Genomic DNA, 24358 nt, shown 5'->3' with positions numbered 1-24358 from the left:
ATACAAAGTTATTGCACTTTTTTTATTATAAATGTTATATTTTATATTACCTTTAAACTAACCAACCCCATTTAATTCGCCTAATATATGTATGCCAAATAAGATGTTGTTTATCACGTAATAATTTCTTATGTGCCTATTATTATACCGACCGGCATTTTTTGCATCCAACATACCCTCTCTTGTACAGTTCTTAATATTTTGAGTGTATTATTATTAAATTCATACGTAAGAAAAAATTCAAAACAAATTAATAAATAGATTGCATATATTCGACTTTATATAGATAACTAAACATAAAAAATAAAAATATTATCAACCGTGATCAACTTTACTGGCACGTTATTGATGTATTCTGAAAAAAAAAAATCTGTGTATGAACTTGCAAAATATTTTCAAGAGTAGAATACATATTTTCAATACAAACCAAACCTCTATACCATAAACCATATATCATATATTCATATACCTATTTGAATCTCACCATTTTTGTATTTTCTTGAATCTATATATTAGTTCAAATACATATTTCTAGAGATTTTTATCACATTTTCAGTATAAGTCAAACCCTTTAGCCTAAACCCTAATTCATAATCTTCTAAACCATATACCCTAAAGCCTATTTCACATATTTCTAAACCATAATCTAATTTCATATAACATGCATTCATTTCAAATATGAAAATAAAAAAAATTAAATTTAAATGTATTTTATATTTGCTTTTAAATTTGTATAATATAATCAAAATCTAAAATAATAAATTAAATTCAAAAATCAACTTAGATAGTTCAAGGATATCCTAAATCAAGCCCTAAATATGTGTAAAATTGTTAGTATATTTGATTGTAGTTCATTAATACTGACTTTGCGCTGATTTAGATGTCATTTAATTCCATTTACGTGAATAACATTCACATTAAATTCGAAATGAACAATTATTTGTTCCCAAAATCTTAGTCCACTTAAATATTAAAATTAGTTGTCAATAATTTTTTATTTGGCTTATACTCATTACTCACCTCATTTCACCTTACAAAATAAAGTATTCGTCGTCAATTAAAAAAGTAACCGATTTTTTTAATTATTTATGACTGGAAGTAGATAAAATATATGATTTGTTAAAGGATAGTCCATTAAATAAAAAGATAGGAAATTAATATACTTATTTTTGAATGAGATTATACTTATCTTTGTATGAGATTATATTACTTGCAAAAGATAAATATTTTAGAAACAAATATTTGTGAAATCCTTTTTGGTTCAGTGATTTAACTAAGAATTCATTAATACTTTTACACTAAGAGATCTACATTCAAATTAACCACATAAAATGTAAATTATGTAGATTACGACGTGTATTTTTATAAAATGGTAGTATTGTTGGTTGTAAATTGTCTATTTAACTTGAAATCTGAGCTAAGTACCAAGCCTCCAAAAATTAATACTTACTTGGTATATGCCAAACCCTACATTATATGTCATAGTTTACCTTTCTCATAAATTTTCATAGTGCAGGATAAACCATCGAATACGGATCTCATAATTCAAAGTGACAAAGTCAGACATGTATTTTTATAAAATGGTAGTATTGTCGGTTGTAAATTCGTCTATTTAACTCGAACGATCTGAACTAAGTACCAAGCCTCCAAAAATTAATACTTACTTGGTATGTGCCAAACCCTACTTTATATGTCATAGTTTACCTTTCTCCCTCAAAGAATGGCAAGGACTCAGCACAGAAATTTAATCAATCAAATCCTTCCCTCCCAATTTTTCTCAAACCGTCCTCACCAAAAAGCATTACAAAACTTTTTTTTTTTGAAAAGAAGCACTACAAAACTTAAAAAAAAAAATACACAAGGGAACAAACAATTTCACGGACTCTTTAGTTCGAAGACAGTGATCATAATCTGTTTACACTTTAGTCACGGGCTTGACCTTGAAGTTTGCATCGGACCAACAATAATCCAAAACAAAAAGAAACATTTTAAGTCTTACTGAAAAATATTCCAAAATTTCTTAGTTGTAACGCAATAAAATGCTCCAAAAATTTCTCGAAGTGTGGAATTTTTTCCTTCACTTTCATACCCCACACATGTTCGTACGTACCATAGCAAATAATAAAATCTACATGCACTCATTGCTAGTGGTTTCCACCCCTACAAGAGTCACGGGTAACACTTAAGCTTCACCTATATATTAACATGTTTATTTGCCAAAATATTAGACAAACAATGCAGTAAAAGTTCAACCCTAATAAATTAGCAAATAATGGATTTGAGGGCTTCGGTTTCCTTCTTCATTTTCTTGATCGCCTCGGTCATCACATTGCCACCAACGATCCAAGCTTGCACTCCTTGCACTCACCCTCACCCTCCTGTCCCGAAGCCTCCACATCATGGTGGTGGTGGTGGAGGGGGCGGTGGTGGAGGTGGAGGCGGTGGAGGTGGAGGCGGTGGCGGGGGAGGCGGTGGCGGTGGCGGTGGAGGAGGCGGAAAACCACCGCATCACGGAGGAAAAGGAGGTAGTAAACCGCCACATCATGGTGGAAAAGGTGGTGGGCCGCCGCATCATGGTGGTGGTGGTGGTGGGCCACCGCATCACGGTGGAGGTGGTGGTGGGGGACCTCCGCATCATGGTGGAGGAGGGTCATCACCGCCGTTTGTTAGACCTCCTCCGGTGGTTTATCCCCCACCAGTGGTTAGGCCACCGCCTATCTCAAGACCTCCTCCGGTCGTCTATCCACCACCAATGGTAAGGCCACCGCCGATCACAACACCTCCAGGACTTCTCCCTCCGATCATTAACCCACCTCCGGTCGCAACTCCTCCAGGAATTCTCCCTCCAATCACAACACCTCCAGGACTTCTCCCTCCGATCATTAACCCACCTCCTATCACAACTCCACCACCATCCTCGGGTTATCCACCGTATCATGCTGGTCCACCTTCCGGAGGAGGAGGCGCTCAACCAACGTGTCCGATCAACGCACTGAAGCTTGGAGCTTGTGTTGACGTTTTGGGAGGTTTGATCCATATTGGACTTGGAAATCCAGTGGAGAATGTGTGTTGTCCAGTGTTACAAGGGTTACTTGAGTTAGAAGCAGCCGTTTGTCTTTGCACAACCATAAGACTTAAGCTTCTAAACTTAAACATCTTCATTCCTCTTGCACTTCAAGCTCTCATCACTTGTGGAATCAACCCTCCTCCTGGTTTTATCTGCCCTCCTCTTACTTGATAACAAACAACGTACGATATATCAAGGGTTACGAGGCTTTTGAAATAATCTAAATATTTATATTTGTGTTCTTTTTGTTGAAGATCAGGTTGGTTGTCTAGGGTTTTAACAAGTGCTGTTTTAAATTTGTTGTCCGTTGTCGTTGTTGTGATGATTAAGATAGGGTTTTTGCATGTGTCTTCTTGAGTTGTTTGCTGTAATCTGTCATTTTGTTTTGGATCTATTTGAATCTTTAATCTTATTAAGAAAACCTTGCGAGACTTAATTTTGAGTTTTCTAGACTATCCCTCTATACCAAGATAAAGGTTTGCATGCAGAAAAAAAAGAGGTTGCATGCAGTTATGGAAATGTGGGTTTACATGTACGTACGGAAAAAGCTTTTGTGATTAAGCACAATGATACACGGTCAAAATATGTTTTTTCCCGTAATATTCTTCTATCAAACATTAAATATATATATTCTTCTATCAAATATTTTTTTATTTTTTATTTTTTTTTGAACAAAAAAAAAAACATTTTCGAGAAATCAACTTAAGTATATTTTATTTCTTTCTGGAATTACAAATTTGTCGTTTTTATATATACGAAAACGACAAATTATATATATATATATATATGGAAACAACAAATTTGTAATTCCAGAAAAAAAATAAAAATGAGTATTTTTATCAAACTATTCATCAAATCCAATAATGAAACATAGCTTCTACTGTTCCACAGTCTATGTACCTACAGAGTACACAATATCTTTACGATCTTTTTTTCTTTACGCAAGTTGTGTAAGAAAAAAATGGGTTCACGGGCTCACCATCAAAATAGATCCATTGAGTTGTCGACAAAAAAAAAATAGATCCATTGAATTTTGTTTGTAATTGTGGACCATCCAAGTCGGAAATGACAGGCAACACACCATAGTGTCACCTTTTTAGCACATAGAATGAAAGTCTCAATTATTTGTTTTAGTGATATTTACAATGTGTGGAGCAGAGAGAGACCGAATAAAAACAATTCGAACAAACAAATTTAATAAATCTCATTTTATTCATAGTATTTTTAGGTTTTCAGACGTCTGTGATTTTTTAAATTACTATACTGTTAGTTGAATAATATATTGTCAGGCCTAAATACTATATTGGGTTATATTTTCTGCTTTAAAAGGTCTAATTTGTTTCTTATGCAATAAGATAATCCAAATATATTTGTTCTGGAATTTTTTTTGCCATCTGATATTATTATTATTAATATAAAGCCGAAGTAGTACGAAATCATCTCCAAAAATCTCAGTCAAAGCAGGCATATGCCAAAGGACAAAGCCTGAAGCCGGTTTTACAAACATACAGGTCCAAACCAACAAAATGCCATACGAAAGAGAAACAAATGGGCCATAAACCCACCAGACTAAACTCTAAGCGGGATATGCGCCGCTCCACACGTCAAAATATTAAAAGGTCGGAACACGTGTTAACCTCTCAACAACTAAGGACACGCGTCACAAACCCGTTTTGTCTTCACCGCGCACCAACGAGAAAATGCCGAGAATCAAGCGGCGTCTCACCAGACCCTCCAGGAAACATGTATCAACTCCGCGTACACAACATCACTATCGCTTCTCCCAGCCGAGAACTTCAATTGAACGAAGCCGATATCTCTTCCTGGAATCGAATCCACCACACATAAACCACCTTGCAATTCATCGGAGAGCATACATCGAGACAATTCGAGATCTCATCCGACTATCAATCCACCGAACACGAGATTAAGAAATCCCCATCCTCGACCGCGTTGTCTTCATTGGTTTTGCTTCCTCTGAGAGCTTCAAGACCGATCAATTCGGGTCATCGGAAGAGCCAAACCGAGAGGATAGAGACATGGAACTATGGGTCACACCTAGAAGTGAAGGGTTAACCTCCGAAAGCCGGCAGCTTGAGGCTCAGTATACCTCCACTCTCCGGAGTTGTTGCTGGCGACAAACAGAGCTATGGGAGCTTCCAAGTCCTAAAGACAGAAAAAACCAAACTGGAATGAGGTACAACAATTATCTTCTCCCATCACGACATGCAACTCGAAAAAGAAAAAAAACATAAAAAATAAGTAAACACTAAAATCGGATCGACAATGGCTGTGGAAACCTATCCGTCGACCAAAATCATTCTTCGCGGCGAAGAAAGCTAGATAGAAGGCATAAGATTTTTTTTTTCTGGATAATCTGCTCTCCTAGATCAAAATTTAATCTATTTAATCAAACTATATTAACTGAAAATTGGTGCCTAACCAAATCAACAAAACAAATTTCAGTTACTTATTTATAAACACAACATGATGTACCCAAAACAGTTTTTTATCTTTAGACATTGTCTTCCCTCGTAAACTAAACATATGTGTTTTTATTAATTTATTAAGGGTATTGCAGATTTATAAAAGGGTCTAGACTAATTTCTAGACTAGGTGCAATTCATGGATAATTTTTTCGAATATTCAAATGAACCGAAAATAAAGATACATATCCAATAAAATGTTTAGGTAAAATATGATTTAATTCATTCCTATATTTTTCTTTTTGTATTTTTGAAAATAACTTTTTCATACCCCTTAAATTTTCTATTCACGGGGAACAAAACTATTATATCTGATACGCAAATCTTATATAATAAAACAGATTTTTTTTCTTCATAGGGAGAAAAATGCCACCTGTCATCATGTCTTTAACTTTCTAAATGTCGCAACAAGTTTTCAACCAATAAAGTAATATGTTACTGATATATTGTATGAAAATCTTGATACAATGTTCAAAAAGAAAAAGAAAAAAAAGACTAGAGGAGGAGAGAAAATAGTCACTGGCTTTAAATAAAAAAGCTGGTTAATAACCTGAAAATAACAACTAAAATTTTCATCTGATTTCAAAGAATAATGAAAAATAAACAATAAACAATAAACAAAGAAGACATTTTATCTAACTAACAATAATTATTGAATTTAAGATTTTAGATATGTTTACTACCATATCTCATTGTTGTTATTATGTAAAGAAATCATATACAACATAAATATTTAAATTCATTTAAATTATAAAACTATATAAATTATGTATCAAAGTAATTAAATAATATAAAAAACCGGCGCGTAGCGCCGGCAAATTCCTAGTGATAAAATATATATACTCTCACACTACGAAAATAAACTAGCTATTAGTGGCGGATCAAATCTAGCCGGATTGGATTTCTGTTTTCCTTAACTATATAAAAAAATATTAGACACGTTTACGAAAACTCTTTACAACAAAAGAAAATTAAGAAAGCAATAAGAAAATCTAATTGTATGCTCTAAACCGCTACATATATATATATATATATATATTGTTAAATTTCCCTGGGTGATGTTATATGTATGCCCATGCATGTGCCCAGTTAATATTTGACAATGGACAAAACATTTAAATTTAAAGGCTGACTGAGACACAGTGTAATATGGATTTTTTAATGTGGTACTCGTGAAAAAAACTAAATTGGTTTCTCATTTTCTCATAATAATTGTGGAATAAATTCATTGATAGAAATGAAGTTCAAAAAACTAATGCTAGGGTGGAAACACCTTAATACCTCCATTTCAGAAAACACCTTAATACCTCTTCTTTTTGTTCTATAAAGTTGATAATCTCTTTGGTAAGTTCATCCTTGATTATTCCATACATATACCTCTTTTCATTTGACTTATTCGAACCCCTATCCATTTGTCAGTATCACTGAAATAATAAGAGGTTGACACAACTTTCGTCTTACTCTTACATACGAAGAATTTTGGTTAAAACACGAATGTCGCAGGTGTCAATTATCAGCCACTACAAGCAGAGTCTTGACACCGCATCCATATATATACACGAGTTGCCCTTATCATTTAAAAAATTACCTTTGACCTTTGTTCTCTGGTAATCAAATCCATCTCTATCTTATTTCAAAATGATTGTTTCCGTGTATATTTCGCTTCATCAACGTGGTCTGATAAGATTTTATATATGTTATATAACGATTATAAGATCATAAAGAGTATTAAATTTGCTAAAGAAAAAGAGAGTATTAAACACATGATTTATTAATTCAAACAACAACCAGTACAACAACACCCAGTGACTGTGTAAGAGCAAAATAAAAACAAATGTGAAGTTTAGAGTTGTAGGAATAACATACACACATACATAAACACAGAATATATTACAGAATATATATTACATATAGTATCTTGTCTATCCAAACAAGAAGATATGTGTGTTGGCATGAAGTGTTGGTTGTATAATTATAGTCTTGATTAGCATTGGAAACCAAGGGGAACCTTTTTGCTACATACATTAAGAAGCAGACTGAGTGAGATAGGGATGTTCAAGTTGATCCCAAGGATGTTAGCTTTAAGTGCGGTGCAAAGACAAGCCGCGGCTTCAAGATCAGCAAGTCCTTTGATGAGGGTGCAACATGGCTTCACCGGTGGCTTCCCAAGGGTGATGTTGAGTAGACCGCTGAGTACGTTGGCGCAGACTCCTAGTTTAAGAGAGTCTCTAGGGCATTTTGCTGTGACAGGGCTAGGGGTTGGAGTTGGGGTTGGTTTGGGTTTAGGATTAGGTTTTGGCTTATGGGAAGGGTGAGGTTTTGGCTTGGGAGAAGGGCAATCGCAGTTACCGCAGGCAGAGATTGCTGTGCAGAAAAGGATATTCAGAATCAAGAAAATGGCTAAAGAGCTTTTCGTTCTTGAACCCATTGTTAAATTCCTCTTTTGGTTAGAGGCAAAAGAGACTTTGATGTGTGTGAATTGGAATGAAGAGAAAATGAAGAGTTCGAGTGGCTTTTATAGCAGTTTGAAGGATGGGCCAAGATGTTTTATGACCTCATATATATGATTTTTATTTTTTAAAAATGGGTTCTATACTTCTCTTTGGATTACATATAAATGATAAATGAATATCCTTCTTAAGCATAACGCATGGACTCTCCAATCTGGATTAGACAAGATCTCCTCTAAGCAGTTAAACTAACAACATTTGTATGATCGTATATATTACGTGATCGATTGATTATAATGACACATAATGGCAAATTGACAAATGAGAACTTGGAATATTGTGTGTGTGTCTGTGTGTTTGTTTTGGTAAATTTATGTTGGTAAGTAAAAGTTTTTCAGTTTACAAAAAAAAAAAAGTAAAAGTTTTTCACCTTAGTTTCAACTGTTACATATAACATTTCTTTGTTACAAAATCTATTCTATTAATTCTCCTGTATGACCAATTAATAAAATGTTAGGTCTAACTTAAAAAAATAACTGCATAAAATATAATATAATTATATCTAAAGTATTGTTAACCGTTCGTAACTTCCTTCGGCATATGAAACGATAATTTGGGCTTCGAATATTGTTAACCGTTCGTAACTTCCATATGTTCCTGTTTTTATGTTCAAATAAAAAAAAACAAATAATTTGGACTGAATATTGACAAAAGGACCAAGCCTTACCATATGATACATGTACATACTTACAAAACTTATCTATTCTATTAAATTCATATCATACAGAATATGATTATACAAACACACAAACATAAAAATTATGTTTCTCTAAAAAATAAAATTAAAACTAAAACTAAACAACTAAAATTAAAATTAAAAATTATGATCATGATACGATATTCTACAGATTTTAGTTTAACGGGTTTTAAATAGATTTCTACATTTGGACCCGCCCTTTTATATTTTTTAGTTTTATATTCTTTTAGAAATTTAATTTTTATATTTATATGTTTTAGTCATATTTGTGTTTTTCATTGTATAATATTTCTCTTAAATAATTAATAGGAAGTTTTAGTCATTGTATTAAAATAGTTTGACCATACATATATCAATATGTTATGTTTCTATTTTAATAGTATTGACTAGATTCGGATTCGCCTTTAAAAGAGCTGGTATATTTTTTTTGTTTTACATATTTTAGAAATTTAATTTTTATATTTATGTTTTTAATCATATTTATATTTTTCTTTGTATATTCCTTTTAAATAATTAATAAGAGGTTTTAATAATTATCCTAAAATAATTTGACCACACATATATCAATAGGTCATATTTTTGTTTTAGTATATTGATATTATATAATGAAAAAAAACGTAAATAAAAACATAAATATAAAAATTAAATTTATAAAAAATGTAAAACAAAAAATATATCTGCCCTTCTAAGGGCGGGTCAAAATCTAGTTTTCTTATTAATTTTATCGGGTCAGAAGTTTAGTAACAATAATGTTAAACACAGTGCCAGCCCGGTCTCAAATGACGCCTAACGCATCGGAAAATGATGCCTATTTACATACTCACCCTGTTTTTTTTTATGTATGTAGTATTAAATGAATGCACAAAATTTTTAAAATATATTATTTATTTTTCACAAATAGCATTTGATATATAAATTATATATAGAAAAACCAATCATAAATAAGTATATATTATTTGATGGGCCACACAATATCTAATAAAAATAAAAGTTGCATAGAATAATGAAAGTATTTATATTTGAAACAAACAAATTTTTCTTAAACTACTTATAATATGACACAGAAGGAGTACAATTTTTCATTAGATGTAAAATATTATTAGGATTTCTTTTTGCTAAAACAAGTAAAATCCTCCCAAAACCGTTAATCAACTTGGAACAATCAAATGTTTTAGACATCTTGTGTTCAATTAGTATTATCGATAACCCATTATCTTTCATGAAATATAGTTGAACAAAAATATTTTCTAGCTTCAATTTTCAAAAACCAGCAACTAAGGGAGTGATTAATTGTGGCTGTAAATGTTCTAGACGGTTGAAATTTAGTCTGTAGCAGTATATATTAATCAATCAAGTTTTTATTTCCTTAAAAAACTCACAGTAAAAATATCTCAACAAAATCAAAATATGGCTGTAAGAGCTTTATTTACAAAAAAAAAATAGTGCTTTACAAAGTTACAGTAAAATAATCTACAACAAATAAATCTACGAATTAAATTCTACCGCCAAAAACATAAATCTACAGCTCATTCCAAACAAATATTGTTACTAATATGTGATAAATAAGTGTTTGGATAAATCCTTTTTTTTTGCAATTATAACATCTCAACCTTTTTTATATATTTTTTTGCAACATTACTCATATAATAAAATTACATGAATATGTAAATATATTAACGTAAACATGTAGAATAATAAACACGGAGATCTATACAAAGTGTTTCAAAAAACAAAACGGGAACTATGTATAAATCAATTTTGAAGGCAAGTGATTTATACATAGCCTTTCCATAAACGACGTATGTAAACTGAATATATAGCTAAATAATTGTTGTTATACTGAATTTACCATAACATTATTTTTTAAGAACATCTCCAATATATATCTCTATATTTTTTTCTAAAATATAGATTTCTATTATAAAGGTGGATTTTCTACGATGTATGCTTATATAATAGAGTTTCTCTATTTAAAAAAAATATAGAGGAATCTTATTTTTGCCTCTATATTTAGAGACGACAATAATAACTCTATATATTTTCCTTTATAAATAGAATAATTCTATTGTAAATGTATACATCGGAGTAAATCCATCTCTATAATAGATTTTTTTTTATTTTAGAAAAAAATATATAGATAAAAATAGAGGTGGATTAGAGATAATCTTACAATTAATATTGAAATCTCAAAGTTAAGGGAAAAATGAAGATTGACGCCGTGTGTAGACCTTTGGAAACTAAGATTAAAGCAATCAACATATGGATTTTTGGATTGCTAGGCTCCCTAGATTATGATGAAACTCATATTCTTGAACTTTCTTTTTCTTGAAAAAACTTTTCTTTTTAAAACACAAACTCATATTCTTGAACTTATCCTTTCTTTGAGTAATAATTTTTAATAAACAATGTTTTTCTATATAATGTATGACAGTTTCAATCTAATTTCTCTAAAAACTAGGCATAGCATTGAAAAGGAAACGTTCTGACATTTAGATATACTTTTTTTTTTTGTAACTTGGGCTTTCAAACATTTAGATATACTTGAATACTTTTTATATTTCTTCCATTCTATAAAAAATGTCACTTTGACCAAATTATGAAAATGATTGAAATGTTTTTAAGTATTTATTAATTACAGATATTAATATTTGAAATAAATGAAATTGTTTATAACATCAATATATTTATAATTACTATTAATTAAAAATTGTATTAGAATTTTAAAATGATAATTTTTAATAATAAAAAAATCGTAAAGTGATATTTAATATAAATCGGAATGATTAGTTTTCAAGTATATTACGAAGGAAAATATGTTTGCATTGATGCTGGGGACCTGAGATAAAGCATTTTTAATTATTATTTTCAAAAAAGTTATATATATACATATATATCAATACGATTAATTTTGGATCATGTCCCATTAATATTAGTTGAGTCTAATTTAAAAAAAAAAACTAAACCTATATGTAACTGCTCTTACCTTTTTTAAAATACTGACTTTCACATAGTAATGTCTAATTATACAGTTCTAAAAACCCACGATCATCATCTATCGAAAACCAGTTATGGTGAACTCCATTTAAAAACAGTTACTATTACGTAATTGCTTTTCTTTTCATATTAATAAAAAGAACGTGGTTGATATTAACGCAACTACTTACAATATTTGATATAAACGTTATTACTTCTATGTAACTCCCTGGAAGTGGTTGATAAACTTGATATTACTTTTACGTTACTCCCTACAATACTTGATATAAATAATATTAAAAAAATTAACACATAAGGGTCATGTCAATAAACGTTAGAAACATTTACACTACAGGTCAATTTTACACTTATTATTATCATCATAAGTCAGTTCCTTATACTGAGACACTTTTCTTATTCTATCGATGCACTTTGCTTATATGTCACCTTGTACAAAGTCATAGTTACCCTTTTGATTTAACTTGTTACCTTTTGATTTAATTTGTTAAACTTAATACTTATTATCTTTAATATTATTTTCATTATTCAACTTATTCTCTTTCTTCCGCCATGGAAAAAATCCCCAAATCTCCAGAATTACTTCTCCTCTTCCTCTTTTGTTCCTCCTTCATCTCCACCCTCTCCAACTACCTTGTCCTCCTCCTTCTCACATGTTTTCTCCCGGACCGGTTACTCTTCCTGGATCCCCTAGTCGAAAACCTCCACCTTAGTTTCAGGACCACCCTCGAAGCCCTCAGACGGTAACAAATGACGATCTCCTCAAACTCCATCTTCCCTGTCTCCTGCTTCAGTTGGGTAATCAACATGAGTGGTGGTTGGAATCGCCATGGGAGGATCACTTTGCTTGTGATGGTAACTCTGCTCTGTGAGAATAAAAGGAGGAAGAAGATGCTTAATATGCTCCTCCTCCACCTCTTCCTCATCTAAAAGGTATTAGCTTGTCAGAAAGTTGCAATCTTTTTGTGGAAATGTTATTAATTTGTAAAAAAAAATCATTTTTGCAATATTGAATTTCTAATGAGAGTAGCTCTGGTTTGTCTTTTATTTTGAGAAGAAACAAAGAAAGAAGATGCTCACTATGCTCTGTTACCTTCTCCTAGTCCCAAAGATATTAGTTTGTCCAAAAGTTGTAATATTTTTGTGGAAATGTTGTTAATTTCTTACAAGGTTTCAATTTGTTTTTTGCTATATTGGATTTTAAGATGTCGAATGTTCTTCTGTTTCTCAAATGGAGGACCTTTCTGTGGATAACAACAGCAACAATCCCGGCAACAAAATGTAACACCACCATCAAATCATGTTGTGAAGTCAGCACCACCTAAGCCTCAATCTCCACCGCAGCATCCTCCTCCACCTCCATCTCCACCACTGCCTTTCAAGAGCAAGGGCAGCAGCTCAGAGCCACCCTCCAGGGCTTGTGTTAGGATTCTCCAAAAGCACGATCACATACAAGAATTATGTTATTGGAATGAGTATATATTTTCGTTTATCTCGTAGTCTGAATAATACGAGATGGAAAGAAGCTACTGAAGGATTAGAGAAATAGAGATAAGTGTACACGTGATAACAAGACTTATGTACACTGCTCGTGTATACAAATTTACAATATACATAAGCTATGCTTTAATCAACAGAATAATGTACATGTATATAACAAAACCTATGTACACTACTTATTTATACCAATGCATGTATATAACGAGACCTATTTACACAGTTTTCTGAGTTGTATATAGTTTTGTGGGTTGTACACCTGTACACAAAGCCAATAAATGCAAGGTTGTACACATGTATACAAAACGTATATGGTGTTATCATATCGACAATTAGAAATGTCCATATGTACACAAAAACTATGGATGCAAATATTTGAATTTTGTTTTCCTGCACTTCTAAAATTTTTAGTAGAGACATGAAAATAAACATAGTATTCGTTGTTAGAGGTATACTTGATATATGAGCATGCTATCATGAATATGAAATTGTCCATATGTACATGTTCCTCTTGTTGTACATGTGTACGCCATTTTCTTTGGATAAAGTTGAGTTCTTTTATTCAATGGTTTTTTTTGTCCAGAGAGTGTTTGGAAGAGGAGTTTGTAGCTATGTGTTCAGAAGTGAACTCAGAATTTGAAGCACAATTTTAGCTATCAAGAGATTTGATAAAGAGGACAATGAATAGACATCTTCAATAGTATCAGACATTTTATCGAGCACTTAGTATGCATTCTTTGTAGTTTTTTTGCCAGACAAGTTACGTTATCTCCAGGCTATTACTTGACAAAATAAGATTTAAAACATAACGTCTTTAGTGAAAAAAACCAAGGATAGAGGAAGAGAAAACGTAGCACCAAAACTTCATAAATCTCAAACAAATAGAAATCTTTTTTTTTGTTTCTAAGAAGATATTCCAGAAATTCAAATCTAGCCCAATTGGAAGCTTTTTTTTTCTCCTCCATTGTTTTAGTCATCTCTTTTCACAGATAAGAATTAATTCCTAGAAAAAAGAAGGAGAAAGAGAGAAGCGTACAAAAAGAGAAAAGCAAGAGAGAGAGAGAGAGAGAGAGAGAGAGAGAGGAGAGAGAGAGAGAGAGAGAGAGAGAGAGAGAGAGAGAGAGAGAGAGAGAGAGATCGTACATGAAAGAAAAAGATAGAGTGGATTTAATTAGTCACGACTTGATTGACTTTAAACAGGGCAGCTATGTAAACAACCACCAAATAACTACCTCAGTAGTTTAAAGTGACTTACATTGTAACCAAAACTCATAAAGTGACTCTTAGTGTAAATCACTCTATATTACTTGATATATATATATATATATATATATATATTTCATCCTCTTCCACTGTATCAAATAGTTGCAAAAGGCCAGGGTCCTATTAAAGCAAATATTGATCAAACAATATTCTATTAGAATACATCGATGTCGTTTATAAAATGTCATGACTACATAAAAATTTTCGCAAATATAACACTTCTTTGTAATATTTAACTGTAGATATACATAAAAAAATTAAATTTATATCAAATAAATTTATTAATTATACATTTCTTACATTGGGTCAAAATTTACAAAACCCATTTTTATTTCATGACAAATTATTATGTGTAATAATAACGTTGCCTAAATCAATTTATATGAAATAAGATCATGATAATTTAATGAAAACATATAATTTTATCTATTTTATTACTAAACAAAATTATAACTATACTTTATTATTTAAAAAATAATAAATACTGGTTACGAATAAAGTACAAAATTAATGTGTGAAATGACTATGACACAAGTGTATAGTTTATGCAACATCATAAATTCAATACAATTATCAAAACTTTTTACAAAAATAAAAGTATTGTATGCAAACATATACATTAAATTAACAAAAAAATTACATAAAATGTTATAAAGAAACGGGCACACAGGTATATGGCTACGAAGAAACGAATATATGTTAGGTCAACTTTTAAATTGCTATTATTGTATAAAATAGGTTTTGATCAATATTTATACACAAATATGATTATAAAAAAACATAAATAAATTATAAAGAAAAACAAAAATATGAAAATTACATTTCTAAAAAAAAATTAAACAAAAAATATATCCGCTCTTGTAAAAGGCGGATTAGAATGTAGTAAAAGCTTAAAGTAGTGAAAAAGGACGACTATTGCGATCCCTAGAAAGACAACTTGAAATTGCATGTGTATTATAAACCAAATCGATGGGAAGTAGAAACCATGAATCAAAGATTGTAACGTCTTGATAAACATGCTCTTTATCCCACGATCAATTGCTTTGAAATGATCCGGTTGTTTCGTTCAATTCCCATAACGCATAAATTACGGTTTGCCATATGCTATAAGCCTCAGGGAGAGAGTGGAAGTGTTTCGGTTCGAGAGCTTTGACCCACTGCATAAACATTGCCTCTGGAAATATCCACACTTTATTTAACGATACGTGTATTTTGAATATTGACAATCAGTGATATATATTCAACCTCTATACAATAATGTTTCAACAATATTAACCATTCCAATTGTGATACTGAACCTCCATACATTAATGTTCAAAAGAAAAAAGAAAAAAACATTCCCAGTCGTGATACTCAATCTCGGGAAAACGGTCATTTCATACCCAACATATTATAATATGTTTAATTCATACCCGATTTATATGGTCGTGCCAAAACATACCTGAACTTATATGATCGTGCCAAAATATACCCAATTTATAATTTTTCGGCAAAATCATACACCAATCGCTACATCAGCTGCCATGTCATCTACTTTTGTTCGTGTGGATGTAATGTCAGCTAATTTTGCTGACGAATATGTCATGTGTATAAAAAAATTTTAAAACTAAATAATTTTCTTATAAAAATAACTTTTAGAAAATGTAAAATTTTATAATTTTTTTATTATTTAGTAAAATTAACAAAAATAATTTAATTAAATTTTAATCTTATATAAAAGATATATTCGTAAATATTTTGATCATATAAAAAATCGTCTTTATAAGAGTTATATATTTATTTCAATGATTCAAATCTAATGCTAGTGTTACAGACATGTTACTCTTGATTAATTATGGTTGTGTTAATCTAAATTTTTAAATATAAATAATATACCCATAATTAATAAAACATAAAAATGAATCATATTACGCTTTATTAATCATGAGTATGTTATTTATATTTAATCTAATTTTTTAAATGTAATAACATACCAATGATTAATAAAGCGTAAAAATAAATTATGTTACGCTTTATTAATCAAGTGTAAAAATAAACTTCTTACATTTTATTAATCATGGATATTTACATTTAAAAGTATATTAACAAAACCATTAATCAAGAGTAACACGTCCTCAACACTAACATTGCATTTGAATCATTACAATACATAAATAACTCTTATAAAGACGATTTTTGATAGGATCGGAAATATATCTTTTATATAAGATTAAAATTTAACTAATTAATTAACTTTTGTTAATTTTACTAAATATTAAAATTATAAATTTTACATTTAAAAAAAATAGTTTTATAACAAAATTATTTAGTTTTTTCTTTAAAATTATACATATGGCATATTCGTCAGCAAAATTAGCTGACGTTACATCCACACAAACAAAAATAGATGATATGGCAAGTGATGTGGCGACTGGTGTATGATTTTGCCAAAAAATTATAAGTTAGGTATGTTTTGACACGATCATATAAATTCAGGTATGTTTTAGCACAGCCATATAAGTCGGGTATGAATTGAACATATCACGATATGTTGGGTATGAAATGGTCGTTTTCCCACTCAATCTCCATACATTAGTGTGTTTTTTTAGAAGTTAACACACTTCATAATATGTGATTTGGTGATTTTATTTTTGCCAATGTTTTTAAAATTGGACTGGCTAGCGAATCAGAATTTTTTTGGGTTATTGCTGTTCGGTCGAATTCGATCAAATCCAATTGGAATAAATGATTTAATGATATTTTGTAACAATATATGCATACTCTTAGTTTTACCCAAAAAAATATATGCAAACTCTTACAAAGAAAGATCATAATATCAAATAAAATATTTCAATAACCGTAATATTTAAAAAACATAAAATATAACAAATTAAAAAGGTAATAAAAATAATAAAATAATTTAATAGTTCAAATAAAAACTCAGTTAAAAACACATGTAGACTAAGTTCTGTGTTTGAATTTGGTAAAAATTGCATTTCTGCATTACTTTCTCCCATTGTTAAATAAAAAAAAAAGAAACTTAAACCACAAGCAAGAAAAAAAGCAGATCATATCAACTAAATTTTGGTTTGTCCGTTAATGAGAAGCAAGAATAAGTCAAGTGCTTTATTTTTTTTATAAAATTTCACAAATATAAATATTTTAATTATTAAAGTATTCAACATAAATGACCATGAAATCATATTTAAGCAAATTGAAAAGTAGACAAAAACAATACATTGACATAAAGATTTAAGTTATGTGAATTTTGTAACTTGTGAGTTGTTGTCAAAAGAAAAAGATGAGATGACTTAATGAAAAAAAAGATGGTATACTTAATTAATATTTCATAAACTTATTTTTTTAAAGAAAAAATAATTTTTTTCAACAAATTTTTTTTATTTATATACAAATACGGTTTGATTGATTCAATGAATCGCGGTTCCCAATTTTTTAACGGTTCAGTATAATTTTTTAACCAGTTTAACTTTAATTAGATTTTAGTATTAACTTAATCCGAATTGGTGTCCAGTCCACGGTCAAATCCGGTTCGGTTTTGGGTAACCACTAATTTTCGCGAATAAAGAATATGCTTGTACAAAACGTAATATCTATCGATAAATATTAGTACGCCTTACCATTAACATCTTGTATAATCAATAGTTCTAGTTTCTTGTTCACATTAGTGCATCAGTTACATTAGATGTAAAATAGACTCTTGAGGAAATGCGCATTTATAACAGTATTTCACTTTGGTTAAAAGAAATTCAACATGTCAACACGAGTGAATAAGTTCATTGTGTGTGTTTAACATATTAGGTTTTAGCCCATCTCTATGGCCCAATAGTTCAATGTTATAGAAACCCATGGTCATTTGTTTGTGAGAAGAATATACGTACCTACATGGAGTCATGAGGTTTGAGACTTGCATTTAGCATCTAGTTTTTTTTTCTTTTGATTTTAACGCAATTGTGCAATTATAAACTATAAAATTTAGCATCTAGGGGGTGTTATTCAATTACTGATTTAAAATCAATTATTAATATTTTGTAATCTATCAATTTTTTTAATTTTAAAATGATGAATTTTAAAATCTCTGCAGCATACCTTGAATTTTAAATTCTAAAATCTAGTGTTAATAATTTAAATCCAGTATTTAAAATCTAGTGTTATTTAATTTTCAAGGATTTTAATTTTTTGTAATTTAAATTGATATCAGATCATCTTTTATAGATTCTATAAATAATTGAAATATAATTTAGAATCATCATTTGAATAACAGTGGATTGTGTTTAGATTTAAACTCTATTAAAATACATGATTAAATAACATCACTTTATATTATGAAAAATTACATTAATTATATTGAATTACTTTAAGTTGTCTTATAAAATCTGTGGCCCCACTATTTCTCCCATCATGTTTGTTTTCCTATACTCTCATAACTCATCCTAAGCAGCTAGTTTTCTTATACTGAATTCTCATCATGTTTGTTTTCCTATACATTTTAACTAACGTTTTTGTTTATTTAATCTCTTTAAATATGTCCATTGTTAATATGTTCTTTGTTATATTGAGATAACCATGTAAAGAAGAACTCTACCAGTAACTACATATCTATAAATTTAATTTATGAATATAGTTGCATGAATTTTAATACCTCTTTGACAAAAAATGATTTTAATAGCTTAATTCTTTATATTATTAAGGTTTTTCAATGTTAATTAAGTTATTGTGGTTATTTTGTACTTTTCATTAGTTAAAAAGAAAGGGGTCATAGTTTATAACGATTTAAATATATCTACAGTAGGTTTTATCTATTTATTTTTCCAGAGGTTTTGCTTACCAACAAATTTTTATCCTTTAAAACACTGTTTATTTTTTCACTTAAACTTTATAGTTACTTATATTAACAATCTTATATGAATAATTTTTATATCATATTTTAGTTACTTATCGTTACATTTTTATATAAATACTACAATTATATATATTTTATTAATATGTTGTACTATTTATAGTTACATTTAAGTACTTATTATTACTTCTCATTATATTTTTTCTCAAAAAATTTGAAGGAGACATTTAAAAATGTACATTCAACCTCTTATTTTAAGAGTGATTCTTTCGAGAATTCTTGTTGGCGATGTGATAGGAAATGATATATGAGAAATTGAGAATTATTGTGATTGTAAGCAAACAATAAATATACTTTTTTCGGTCAACCTACACATAAACAGCGTACGTTCTTGTCAGCGTAGGTTCTTTAAATTCTTGAAATATGGTATGGTAGATTTAAACTATTTAAATCGGATTGCATCATTTTTTTCTGAAACGAACCCGTCGGTTGATTGATTAATTTCTTTACAAAATAAACTTTTCGGAAAATGTACAATTTACATGTATACTGCACTCCCTGACTGCACTTAATGTAGTTGGAGCAATTGTAATCTAAAGAAAAAAAAATCAGAACTTTTGTTTTCAACGATTCAGAAAAGCTTTGCAATCATCACTTCTTTTTTTTTTGAAAATTTGGTTCATCAAACATTTACCATAAATACTTGTTCTTCCACTTGAATCTGCCTTCTGATTTCGTAGTTTAGTATCTACTATTAGTATCATTCAGGACATCTAGCAAGTATATATTCTTTCATAAAATCATCACTAACAAAAGTGAGTTGGGTGAATAATTCATGTATTTGTTTTCTTAAATATATGAACATATTAAAACGAATGCAAATCTTAAATCAAAGATTGGTGAGTTTACAGATAATTTTTATTCATGTTTTGTTTTCGATAGTATAATATATATTTTAAAAATGTTACCCGTACGTATCATAAACTCCTAACAAATACCTAAGTTTATATATTTGAAATTTAGAATGGGTGCTAATAAATACTAGTATTGAGTTACATACCCATTTGAATACATATTAACTACAAACAAAATATACAAAAAGAAAATTAGCTATATGCGACTTAATTGTGGGTTTCTAAGAACACCCCTATTGAAAGTTCAAAAAGAGGGTTCACACATTTTTGGAAAAAAAATTAAAATAATCAAATGCTATGAGCCTGTCTCCTGCAAGGCTATTGCAGTGAATCTGAGTCATCACTGCAGCACTGATCCTACGATACATAGCGGTCTGCGATTAGTCGGATTATTTTTTTTTTTTTATAAAAAAGAATGAAAAAGAAAGTAAATATTAAAATAATGAAAAAATAGGATTCACGAAGAATTCATTGATGGGAATGCTCTAGCTAATGTCACATTTTAACTTTGATTGAGATGGTTAGGTTCATCCGGATTGTATTAGTAATAAATTAAATAAGTTATCGAGGGTTAAAAATAAACTGAAAAGAATTTGAGCACCATTCCCGGAGGAGACCAAGAAGATTCTTAGGGCAAAGCGTGAAGCTAAAAGGCTGTCGAAAATAAAACATTACGATTACAAACTTACTTCTTTCACAAAACCCTAGCTTCCTCCCAACCAAACTTCCTTCTTGGCACTCCTTTTTATTTCAATTCCAAGCCCCATACGTATTTGCTTTCTTTAGTTCTTTATTTGGATCTCATAATCATTACACACTTTATAATATATTATTACTGCTCATGCAATTTGAATATGAAAGGGAGAATAGGAAAATGAGCCTATAGGAACTGTGTAGCTTGCAAAAATTAGTCGCTGACCTCCTCCAAGCAACAACGATAGTTTGAACTTTGAAACGATCATTTTAGTCGTAATGGGGTATAGTGTATTCGCAATACCCATTTCCTAGTGAATTTATGACTTGCTTAAGTACTTAATTCAAAACAATACGTCAAGACTATATATATATTGGTTTATGGTTAGCAAAAACTATATATATTGGTTTTAAGTTTTACTCAATCTGTTTCACAAAAAAATGTCAATTTGAGTAAAATGTAACTGAAAGAGAGAGTAACTTTTTTTTTTGATAATCCAGGGTTCCCCGTTTCGCGGATCATTCCTTGGGTCCGGTCAGACAGCGGTCCACTTCACTCGGGAGGGTATTAATCTGGGCCGAAGTCCAGTACCACTAATGGTGACATGGAAGAAGCAGTTCGCCTCCAGCTGGCGTCGAACCCGGGAGCATGACAATTGGCCCCCAAGGCTCTAACCAGTAGAACTACCTCATCCCGTCAAGAGAGAGAGAGAGAGAGTAACTTTCAATAACGAGTAATCTAAAAAGCGTTGTTTTCTAAAGAATTGCTATCTAATTAATGGATTTTGACTAGTTAAAATTTTGGTATATTTTTTATATGTAGGAGGGTCAGTGAGAGATGAATTTAGGTAGAGTTGATTGATTTTAAGAATCAAGAAATTTGTTAAATTTATAAAAAAATTAATGAGTTTTTCATATTTAAAAAAGAGCAATTTTCTCAAATAGCACTTTTTAAGTTTTTGTCACAAAATAGCACTCAATAGCACTTTTTAAGTTTTTGTCACAAAATAGCACTCAAAAAAATAAAATGACCAAAATAGCATATTTTTGTTTTGAAAATTTTAATATTTATTTTTTATTTTTAAAAATTTGAACACATTCCTAAAACCCCACCGCTTAACTCTAAACCGTAAGTCTTAGATTAATTAACCCAAAGTTATAAATACATTTTTAATATAATGTTAAATTTATTCAAAGAAAAAGACTTTTGTACATCATATGTGTAACTTTTTTTTTAAAACTAGAATTTAAAAACCTTATAGCTAGAAACAAAAAAAAAACCAAAAGCTTGGGAGTTTATGCTTGTGAAGCAAACCAAAGCTGCAGAAGTGGTCCAAGCCTTTGATTTATAAATGCATATTTACTCTTCAATAATTTTTTTTGATCATCTTCTTCCTTTCGATGCTATTTTTGTGACAAAATTTTGGTTTGGTGCTATCGTGGTCTTAGGAGACCTGGAAGAAACACATTTGGACACCTGAGCTCCTGCCAAAGCTGAAGTATTTTCTATGGAGAGTAGCCTCCAATGCACTACCAACAGGAGCAAATCTCCAAACCCGATGCATCCTAAACAACACCAACTGTGCAAGATGCGGCGAGAGGGAAACAATAGATCACCTTCTTTTCAATTGCAACTTTGCAAGGGAAGTCTGGCGTTGTGGCCCCTGGAGCGACACCAGACATACATCTGACGTCTCCTCTTTCAAGCCAATGATAGAAAGCTCAGGGACATGGCAGAACTTGCCTCCGTATGGGATCACTGGCAATGCTTTTCCTTGGTTCTACTGAACAATTTGGACTGCCAGAAACGGCCTGATCTTCGATAATAGAGCGCCCACGCCACATGATACTGCAATCAAAGCTATCTCCTCCCAGAGAGAATGGGAATTAGCCCAAACAAACGGACCGATTAAGACCCCTCCTCTTCTCCCACGGCCTCCACTGAGACAGGATGACGCCACCATCTTCTGCAACACGGACGCCGCTTGGAGAGCAAATCGACAATTGGCTGGCCTCGGTTGGATCTTAACGGATCGAGACTCCACGGAACTACACAGAGCCTCAAAACCCGCATCAAACGTCTCATCCGCTTGCATGGCCGAAGCCCTTGCAATTCGAGAAGCTCTGCTCCACGCCTCTTCCCTCCAACATACAAACATCTGTATTCGCACAGATTCTCAAGTGCTCGTCAGAGCGATTACCACAAGAAGAAGATCGACAGAACTCTATGGAATTTTATCGGACATCGACTCGCTGGCTTTCTTCCCTTCTTCCCCTTTCGTCTCTTGCGTTTTCATTTTCACTCCAAGGGCCTCCAACGGTCCAGCGGACTCTTTAGCTAAATCTTGTCTCTTTTCTCATTTGGGCCTGAGGCCATAAATTCTTTGATTTAGTTTTTAATGCAAGTAACTAGTTGATCAAAAAAAAAAGTGCTATCGTGGTCTTTTTCTCTTTAAAATTTTTATAAAACTATTCTACTACAGCGATTTTGAAAATCTTGAATATCAATGCAATATTTTGAAAGTTTTGTTTTATGAGTTAAAATATTAAGAATTCAAGTCTCAATAACTAAAGATTTTGTAGAATTAAGAATCTTTAAAACCGAATTTTTTTGAATAACAATAGATTTTATATGTCGCTGAAGAATCATCAATCCAATAACACTTGATTTTACAAGAATGTTAGAATCCATTAGCCAATAACTATAGACTTTTAAAATTCTAACAATCATTATAGATGTTGCTTCCACTAACACTCCGTTAGATCATAAGTTTTGGAATTGATCTAAATTCTGCAATATATAAATATACTTTTCAAAAATAAATAGTGAGGGTGTTTTGAAAAGATTTTGAAAAATTAAGGATTTTAGTTGATGTTTAGTATTTAAATACCCTGAGTCAAGTGTGGACATGAATTCAAACCATTATGATTACGTGCGGAATGGGAGTTTTGTATTATTCTATTATTTTGTTTTGATTTCTTGTACTATTGTTTAATAGAACTGCTTTAATTAGGTGTTTGCATATTTCAACGTTGTGGCCTCCTCATGCTACTACGCGACCCACTCTCCCAAAAGTTTCTTCACTAAAAAAATATTTTCACCATAAAACCTTTTAGTATATAAAACCGTTTTTAATGCATATGTTATCTGTGCATTTGCACAAACAAATTTTCTTGTAGAACAATTTTATTATTGTTCATTTGTTCCCTTTTCAAATGATATATCCAACCATATTCAGCTGGCATAACTCTGGCTTGATTGATGAGATTCGATTAAATAACATTAACACAATCTTAATAACATATGCATATATAGACGTAGCTGTGAATTATACGGTTAGTCTATACTTTAACAAAAAGTATAATTTAACTACAGAGTAAAACATTATTATTAGTATATATA

General features: G+C 30.7%; 3 protein-coding genes across 3 annotated transcripts; 2 read left to right on the top strand and 1 right to left on the bottom strand.

Annotated features, from left to right (window-relative positions):
- Window positions 1-2211: 2211 nt before the first annotated feature.
- Window positions 2212-3503, top strand: LOC108823407 (36.4 kDa proline-rich protein). Its single transcript, XM_018596601.2, has one exon. It carries the CDS (start codon window positions 2273-2275, stop codon window positions 3236-3238), a length of 966 nt encoding a protein of 321 aa, XP_018452103.1. The 5' UTR covers window positions 2212-2272; the 3' UTR covers window positions 3239-3503.
- Window positions 3504-7303: 3800 nt separating this feature from the next.
- On the bottom strand, window positions 7304-8033 carry LOC108826074 (lipid transfer protein EARLI 1). The gene has a single exon (XM_018599452.2). The coding sequence runs from the start codon at window positions 7979-7981 to the stop codon at window positions 7538-7540; it is 444 nt and encodes a 147-aa protein (XP_018454954.1). The 5' UTR covers window positions 7982-8033; the 3' UTR covers window positions 7304-7537.
- Window positions 8034-12501: 4468 nt separating this feature from the next.
- On the top strand, window positions 12502-23334 carry LOC108825204 (uncharacterized). Its single transcript, XM_018598529.1, has 4 exons — window positions 12502-12606; window positions 13012-13173; window positions 22405-22703; window positions 22761-23334. The coding sequence occupies exons 1-4, from the start codon at window positions 12502-12504 to the stop codon at window positions 23332-23334; spliced, it is 1140 nt and encodes a 379-aa protein (XP_018454031.1).
- Window positions 23335-24358: the final 1024 nt, after the last annotated feature.

The sequence above is a fragment of the Raphanus sativus genome, chromosome 9 (assembly GCF_000801105.2).
Source record: "Raphanus sativus cultivar WK10039 chromosome 9, ASM80110v3, whole genome shotgun sequence".
Classification (NCBI taxonomy): Eukaryota; Viridiplantae; Streptophyta; class Magnoliopsida; order Brassicales; family Brassicaceae; genus Raphanus; species Raphanus sativus.
This window is presented reverse-complemented; position numbering and strand designations above follow the sequence as displayed.